The 8,595-nt window shown below is 34.1% G+C and overlaps 1 protein-coding gene across 1 annotated transcript; it reads right to left on the bottom strand.

Annotated features, from left to right (window-relative positions):
* Positions 1-3,091: 3,091 nt before the first annotated feature.
* On the bottom strand, positions 3,092-4,203 carry LOC138311716 (uncharacterized). Its single transcript, XM_069252953.1, has 2 exons — positions 4,084-4,203; positions 3,092-3,794 (listed from the first exon to the last, which is right to left on the bottom strand). Exons 1-2 carry the CDS (start codon positions 4,147-4,149, stop codon positions 3,327-3,329), a joined length of 534 nt encoding a protein of 177 aa, XP_069109054.1. The 5' UTR covers positions 4,150-4,203; the 3' UTR covers positions 3,092-3,326.
* Between the last annotated feature and the right edge of the window lie 4,392 nt (positions 4,204-8,595).

Here is an 8,595-nt window from a genome sequence, read left to right on the forward strand (position 1 = left end):
ATATGTATGGACGACCTCACATGCGTGCGGTGTGCAGCTTGTGTGAAGTGCGAAGTGCGTGTTTTGGGAGACTGCGGTATGTTCGTGTTGTGTCTTCTTGTATAGTGAAACTCTTACAACACACCCCAACCAGTTATATTATACTAACAACGGGCGATATAGCCGTTCCACTTCCGGTACGCTGAGTACTAAACAGGAGCAGAAACTGCCATTTGTATTGATTTTAGGAAGATGAAACGTCATGGGGGGGCAAAGGTCCTCAATATTTTGTACCCCCCTACCCCTCCCCCCGCACACACCTACATGGAGGAGATTAATTCAACTCCCAACCATATAATATATGCTTTATGAACATTTTTTTCATATATCACTTTTAATCCTTGTACACATTTATAGACAGTGGGGTCGCTAACAGGAAATTAACGAATACGCAAAATGCAACACCCTTAATTAGCTTAAGAGATGAAGCGTCCGGTTGGGCGCAAGATTTGGGTGTTATATTAGGGGTAACTGAGGGGTGACCCCTGGATGAGTCATGTTATGTATTGATGTAATGCTGATGTTTTTGCGATCGCCCGGAAGAAAAAGGCGCGATGGAAATCATACTCCTTTTAATCACGTTGTACATCATTTTTATTGACAGTGGGTTCCCGCTATACTGGAAATATAACGGAATACGCAAATTGGCCTAATTAGCGTGTCGTGCGTCGAAGGCGCAAGATTTTGGAGTTTTTATTAGTGGGTCCTGAGGGGTGGACCCCCGGGATGACGTTTTATGTATATTTTGATGATTTGCGATCGCCCGAAAGCGCGAGAAATTTGGTTGCTTTTGGGGGGTCCCACCCTGTTCGGGGTTCTCCCCCCGGGAAAAAATTACCAGTTTGAATGGCTTAGATGAGTTTTACGATGCAATTTTTGATGAATTTGCAAAGCGCCCAAAAGGCGCGAGAAATTTGGTGTTGGGGGGGTCCGGGGGGTTTTCCCCCGGGACAAAAAATTACGATTTAGAATGGCTGAGATGAGTTTTACAGAACGATAAAGTTTAATGAATTTATAAAGCGTTCTTAACATGGTAATTTTTTCGATTTTAAAGCTACCTGCATTTAGAAATGATAATTGTGTCGTCCATAACAATTATGGAACCCTACTCGATCTGAATTATACCGGCTTCACACCATCGGTACATCATGTTGTGTAACAGAAAAAAAAATGAATTAATTGTCTCGCTAAGCCATATAAACAAATTGATCTTTTAAGAGACATTTTTTTTTAAATAGTAACTTAGTACTTAATAGATGGTCCATCCCTTGATGGACATTTTTGTTAGTCTAGTTTGTGTATATTGAAATTTTTTTACAATTTAAGGTTTGACATTATGTGCTTTGAACCTTTTAGGAAATGCGCCGCGCAGCGGGAAAATTTTCTAGAATGAAGTACGAAAAATGTGTAGGAGGACCCTTTTTTCTTTCAAATAAGCTTTTTCGGGGGCGGGGCTCGTAAAAATTTCAGTGTTATAATAACCCTTTTTTTTTTGTATTTATAAGAAAAAGAAAATGTATTTCAAGTACAGATAAAGTATTGTGTAACAGTTTTTATACACTAAGAAAAACTTCAGTTACATGTACATAATCGCTTTCCTTCACGGTCGTGTTACTAACAAGTACATATAATTACAATTGCCTGTGATTTTAGTGCTAACCTTCCCTAGTTACCCGCCCGCGAAGGAATGCAGAGGTCGCGTGGCCGCAATATCTGAATATGCTTTATTTTAGTATTACGGATGGAAGAAAGCATGGTAGCAAATAAGTTGGTGATTTTCTATACTTCAGAAATCACAAACTAATATTTACAGTAATAACATCAAACTATGATTCTGAAATAAAAGATAGTAGTGATTTTTAAAACGAAACTTTTTTCATAATTACTTCAAAACAATTATGATTATCAGCATGCAAAACTGCAAATAATATTAATAGTTTGTGATTTCTGAAGCATAGAAAATTAACATTTTACTTGTTACCATTTACTTCCTTCCATTCGTATTATTTTTTTAAACCCGATATCTTACATTGCAATACTGAATGAAAGCATATAGCTAGGGAAAGGAGGTCAACACCTTTTAGCAAATGCAATTATTTTTAGATTCACTTGTTGACAGTAACCTTAAAGAACGTAAATATGTACATGTGTAACTCGAGTTTTGGTCTTAATGTACAAACAAGTTGCTCTCCTTCGAAAAAAAGAGAGCAATACCTGGGCGGGCAATATGTATGAATGATAAAGACAACAAAACATCAATGATAGCAACGTTAATTAGAAATGCATATTACACAAATGTTGTGATATTGGAACAAATACCAATAGTATTTGTATCTTAACAAACTAACCCAACCCCCTTTCCCCTGGTACTTAGATTTCAGAACAAATGCCTTACAGGAATGTACATTTATTTTGCCACTTATTATTCGCGTTTATAATAGCTAGTTTAAACCTTTGAAAATAAAACAATATACTTAGATTTTGGAACAAATGCCAATGCTGAAAATGAATTTTGCCACTAACTATATTTTACCTGTATGGAAATAAACTAATATACCTAGATTTCGGAACAAATGCCTATACTGAATTTAATATGTAGTTTTCCAGTAACTAAAAAACATTTAAGTTTCAGTGCATTTATTAGTAAGTTATTACATTTTGAATGGTCACTATTTTTATACCCTAAGTTCATTTGTAAATCAAAATAATGATAAATGTCCGATACAACATTTTAACAAAATACCTTCTTTCTTTTATCCATAAGTTTTTCAAAGCCATTTAAGACATGTTAATAATGCATATCTAATTTGTCACTAACATGTATAAAAATAAAATAAACTAATTCTATTTAAGAACACATGCCTAATAACTACACATATGGAATCAAACTAACACTACTTAGATTGCAGGATATATGGCAATTTACTGAATATCTATTTTGCAACTAACTACATTTTACATGTATGAAAATAAACAAAATACCTAGATTTAAGAACAAAATGCCAATACTGAAGATCAATTTTGCCATTAACTACATTTTACATGCATGAAATTAAACTAATATACCTAAATTTTGGAACAAATGCCAATACTAAATTTGAATGTTGCTACTAACTACATTTTACATTTATGAAATATAGTAAAATACTAAGATACACATATATCAATACTGAATGTGTACTGTAATTGTCACTAACTACTTGTATAATAAACAAACTAAACTAATAAGATTTTAGAACAATTGGCACTGTTTGAAAGAAAAACAGTTTTTCTCTTCTTTTTCAGTCTCAATTGGTTCGTTTGCAGACAACATTTCTCATGGCATTGCTTTGGATGTTGCATCTGACTTCAATAGGAAGAAGAGCGAAGAACTTTTCATAGATGTCATCTCTGTCCAGACCAACATCTGGTAGTTTTTTTTTAGCCACAAATATCTTTTGTATTTCTGGCTTAAAAATGGAAAGTTTCTTTGTAGAAGTTCCCAAATCCAGAAGAACTGTGGCACGCGCATACCAGTTGGTGTGACTTGCCCCAAATTTGTCATTGCAAGAGGGACAGCACATGACGTAGTTTCCTTGCAATATTGTGTTTAACTTCTTGTTGTGGCACGAAGGCTTGGGGCATGCCAGATATGGATCCACATCAAATAATGCTGTAATTGTGCCACTGAATACTCCTTCCTCTTCAAAATCTTCATCCTTGTCATCTTCACTATTTTCTGTCAGTTCATCTAATTCTTCATCATGATGGAGTATCTTAAAAAAAAATATGCATGTGTTTTTAAAACATGTAACTATGTGTGATAACTTAGCTCTTCCAAACACAAGCAAACTACTTTACACATTATATAAAAAAGGTTATAGTTATACACAGGCCAATGCTGCCTTTAGTTTCATTATAAGATAAATGTATTTACCACTAAAAATATAGTTATCCTATATATTACTTGATACCTTAATAATTGACTTCTGCTTTTTTAATGCGAAATCTTATATATATATATTTTAATTTGTCTTTAACCACCCAATATATCAGGATATTTACTTCACTCTGTCCATCTCTGACAGTGGTCAGTCTTTTTTTTTGCCTTGATATAGCCTCACTCTGCATTTTTTAAAGTGCACCAGCTGACCCACAGAATATTGTTGTACGTCATCTTCCCACACACAGCTCCAGAACCATCCCTTATCTTCCTGATAAGGGATTTCCCTTCTTGATGAAAACAGGGGACACCTGAAAAGTACAAGCTCAATCAATAGTACTGTAGTTAATATAATTCAATATATGCTAAACATTATCTGTATCTTTAGCTGCTCCAGAACACAGTGTATTTACAACCCATATATATTTCATTAAAATAGTTTTGAATGTTTTTAGTTATGACTGATGCATATGACTTATCAGGTGATGATAGTGCAGATGAAATTGGCTGGAGGATTTCCAAATAGTTCCTCCTTTATAATGGCATTGTACTTCAAAACTTTGTGTCCCTTGCTACCTTTGTCCGGGAAGTAACAGCCAAATAGTTGTCTTTCATCAATGCATTAAACAGTAAACTGCAGTTTCTTTCTTAAACTTGCTTGTGTTTTTCAATCCATACACTGTAGCAGAGATCGAGCCAGAAGTGTCTCCCAGAACAACTGACATCTTTTCAGGTCCAGCAGACTGAGTACTGACGTCTCCTACTGAGAGGACCATTGCTTTCAGAGTAACATTTGTGCCCGGGGCACTAGCCTTGACTTCAACAGATAGTTTGTATGATCTGAAACATTCACATTCAACGCTATTATCAATATATTATTTACAAAAAAAAATACACAAAAATGAAATTATCTTTTACTTTCATGAAAAATAAAATGACAGTTACCTAGTTAAAAAAATAATATACCGTAGGTAATATCAATATGCATGCATGCAAAATGTTAACAGATTTTTAATTGCAAATTGTGATCTCTTATTTTTTATATACACAAAAATGTACATGTTTCTTCGGATGAAATTGCAAGATTTTATTTTACCAAAAGATATTAATGATACTCTTGCTTTTATATTACATTTCTTTGATTAAAACTTTGCAGAAGAAAACTTGCATGTAAAAGTGTGTTTGGGAATGGCCAGATTTAAGATAATGATTGATTTATATGGTGTTGCAAAGTATACAAAATTTGAATACTAGCTTGTACTGTATATAGTAAATTATATAATGTACATCCTATAAACTATCTTTGTTCTCTTTCATGCAAAATTGTTGTATTCTCTCAGTGGGTTTTAATGGCGGACATATCTTTTGATGGTTAAAAGCCATCAGGTAAAGACCAGGTATTGGTTCTTCACTCTATACTCAATGCTACATAAGCCATGCCATTTTCAAATATATCATTTCCTATTGATTTTGCCTGCTATGTTCTAAAGATGCACCTTGAACTTCATGTATTGTTTGCTGCGCCATGCTTGGGTATTCATTGGAAATTTGTTCCCTTAACAATATTCTACCCGAATAATTATAAAACTCTTGAACAGAGTGGTTGAATAGGCTATAGCGTTGCACTGCCTGAGACACTTTAAAACAACACCAATACTTTCATCATCACCACCTTTTCGTGTATATTGTGTTCACTTAAACCGATGTATTTTGGATCTTTTATTATTTCTATGAACAAATCCAAGCGCGCGCATTTACCCAACCCATTTTCACAGTGTAAATTATTTCTTTTAAGCGTCACTCTTGTCTAAATTTTGAATATATAAGCAAGATATTTACAAAGACCCACCTGCTTTCTCTACTCATCACTCATTGGAATTAAATCTTCTGGTGCATCTTAAGAAGTGCTTCCTTTGTATAAGTCATGTTTTGTGTAAAGTAATGAATAGCAGCGAATTTTTAACCTACGTCATCACTGAATCAAGTCTTTGCATTTTGTCATTATGTTCTACATACTTGTCTTAACACAGTAGGGTAAAATAAATGCAAAACTGATTACGTTATGTGGAATTTGGGTATGAATAATTCGAGGTCTTTAACAATGAAATATTCCTCTTTTTTCGCCTAACCAACCCTATTCCCTGGGGGGCTCTATTACAGTAAATTGAGCTAAATGAAACTCATATTAAAATTTTGGCGAGCGATTTTCTCTGTAAAAAAATACAAGTTTGTAAAATTCGACCAAAGGTTTCTGTTCTCAAATACATAATATGTCCTTTTTACCATGGCACACGAAGTTTGTAAAAGATCGATCCAACCAAGATGACATTTATTTCACCAAAACGCTGATTCTGTTATTATCTTTTAAGTTTTTACTACAGGGGAGGCGTGTTATGGACAAATTCAAACTGTCTAGAGCTTACCATTGAAATTTCATCAATAAACAGAGTATGGATACCTTGATATAATGTGCGCAATTTCTTTAAAGATATTTCCCCGTTAAACTCAAAGAATGTAGGTTGGGGTCCACCATGTTGAACAGAGAAGATGAAATGCAACTGTGTTAAAGTATTGCACACGTACATTTTCTAGCTGCTCGTCTTCGTGTTGGTGCACAACACTAATACAGGGGATTTTACCTATACTGCATGCTAGTGCAATGATTAAGCCCAATCAAACAATTAAATTTGTCAAAAAGCTGTTTCCCTACTACAGCGTACCACCAGTTATGAACAAAAGTCAAACTGAGAACTAAATCTAATGTCTTTTTGTAATGATCCATTATAGTTTTCATAACACTTTCTTTGACTACGTTTTTACTTTTTTCAGTTTCAATTAAAGTTCATTTCTTGAAAGATAGCACACCTGGCAATTCATGTATATGTTGGGTATCTGTTGTCTGTAATGTGATTCACACCGAATTGTTGTCATTGACATCATAAAACAATCTACATATTTCTGAGTCATAATGTTTTATAGAGATGTTGGCACTCTCTTCTTTGTTTATTTCAATCATCAGCAAAATTGGAAACTTGAAGCCACATTCAATCTCTTGAATAGTGAATAAAATCTCAATGCATTTTCAATTTCCCTCTTTATCAATGCATGAGAATGGCAAATTGTTTAATATCTATATTACTTTTTGCTTTTCTCTTAAAAATGCATCTCTAGCAGCTATCGACATAAAGACTACCATCTGGGGTGATTCTTTAACGAAAAATTCATCTTCATTTTCTAAAAGGTATATATGACATCAGTAGTACTTGTAAAAAATAATCATCTGTTGCAATTGACAGCTTGGGAAGTGCTTATCGTATCAAACTGCTTTGCTTTTCTATTTTTCTTATGCTAAACATGTTCAAGAAGGTGATTTTATACTTTATTCTTTCTAATCCTAGATGAGTTTGGGGATTTATCAGAGAGAATTGACATTTAACAAACCAACCGTGTAAAATGCTCATACAACTCACAAAAACTGTGTTTGTAAGCATGGCTGGTCTAGCTTTGTAGTAGGTCAATTAGATTGTTATGATAAGATGGTCTGTACTTTTCTCATCAAGCTCTTCTCTTATCTATTCTTTGAATTTTAACACTCTCGAAATCTTTTCCCTTCGGGGGTGGTTCACGTATTTCAATGATAAAACAGTCCTTGAAGAAAATATTAGATTAAGGTCATTAAGCAGTCATTTTTGCTGCTTCCTGTGCACAGTTTTCTGGTTTTTAGAATTACATGATCCTATTGCTTAACATTAGGTCCGTGTTCGTTGGGATTTACTGTCCTATCCATGGATGAAAGTAGTGAAGAAAGCATCAGAGCAAATTTTAAATCTTACTGGTTGCTGATTTATAATAAATATGCACAAAACATATTAGGCAGCTGCTTTACTATCTTCCAATCACTTAGAGTATCCATATTTGGCTTGCCAATTTTCTAGGAATTATCTTATTGTAGTGCATTTATGTACGCATCCCTCTCACCCAATCTGATTATAAGATTCCTTATTATCACTACGTTTGATAAGAGGATCTGAGAAAATTCCATTCAAATCAATACAAATTGCTACTTGCAAAAATTTTGGCAGTGAAGAATTCAGGGACGAAATATTGAAAAAAAAAAATGTCAGAATTTTTTTGGTTTACATAGTCATCTCGCCCAAAGGAGAACAATAAAGCTAATTGTATAAAGTATACTGGGACGAGTAATATCGTTTTTGATGGATGTGACAAGGTGTCCTAGAATGTACTCCGTATATGAAGGAACCTACGTGGTATAGAAGGTCATTCTGGTCGTGACCCCATATGGAGTACTGTTTGATCAAGATCATTCAATATTCCTGGACTGTGTTTGGCCTTTAAGGATCTGCATTTTTATTCAGATTGCCTCCTTACCCACGGTATTGTTTCATATTATAACGGACTTATTTTAAACTCTCAAGACCCCCATTCTAAATTTAATTAGTAAAGGTGTGGGTTTGTTTTTTACATTCTGAAAAAAGGAAATCCAAACTACAGTCAGTAACTGCAGTACGACTTTCTAAGACAAAAGATCAGAATTATAATGGGTTTGAAATTTCTTTGCAAATTGAGAGACACTGTGATGAATTATGTTACTCAGATGGGTCGATGCGTCCCAA

Source organism: Argopecten irradians, unplaced genomic scaffold, assembly GCF_041381155.1.
Source record: "Argopecten irradians isolate NY unplaced genomic scaffold, Ai_NY scaffold_0093, whole genome shotgun sequence".
Classification (NCBI taxonomy): Eukaryota; Metazoa; Mollusca; class Bivalvia; order Pectinida; family Pectinidae; genus Argopecten; species Argopecten irradians.

What these genes read in the sequence shown, in the direction of transcription:
- LOC138311716 (XM_069252953.1), bottom strand. Translation starts at nt 4,149, where the DNA reads ATGCAGAGTGAGGCTATATCAAGGCAAAAAAAAAGACTGACCACTGTC. An exon ending in TCAGAGATGGACAGAGTGAA is followed by an intron (nt 3,795 to 4,083) that starts GTAAATATCCTG and finishes TTTTTTTTTAAG; the next exon opens with ATACTCCATCATGATGAAGA.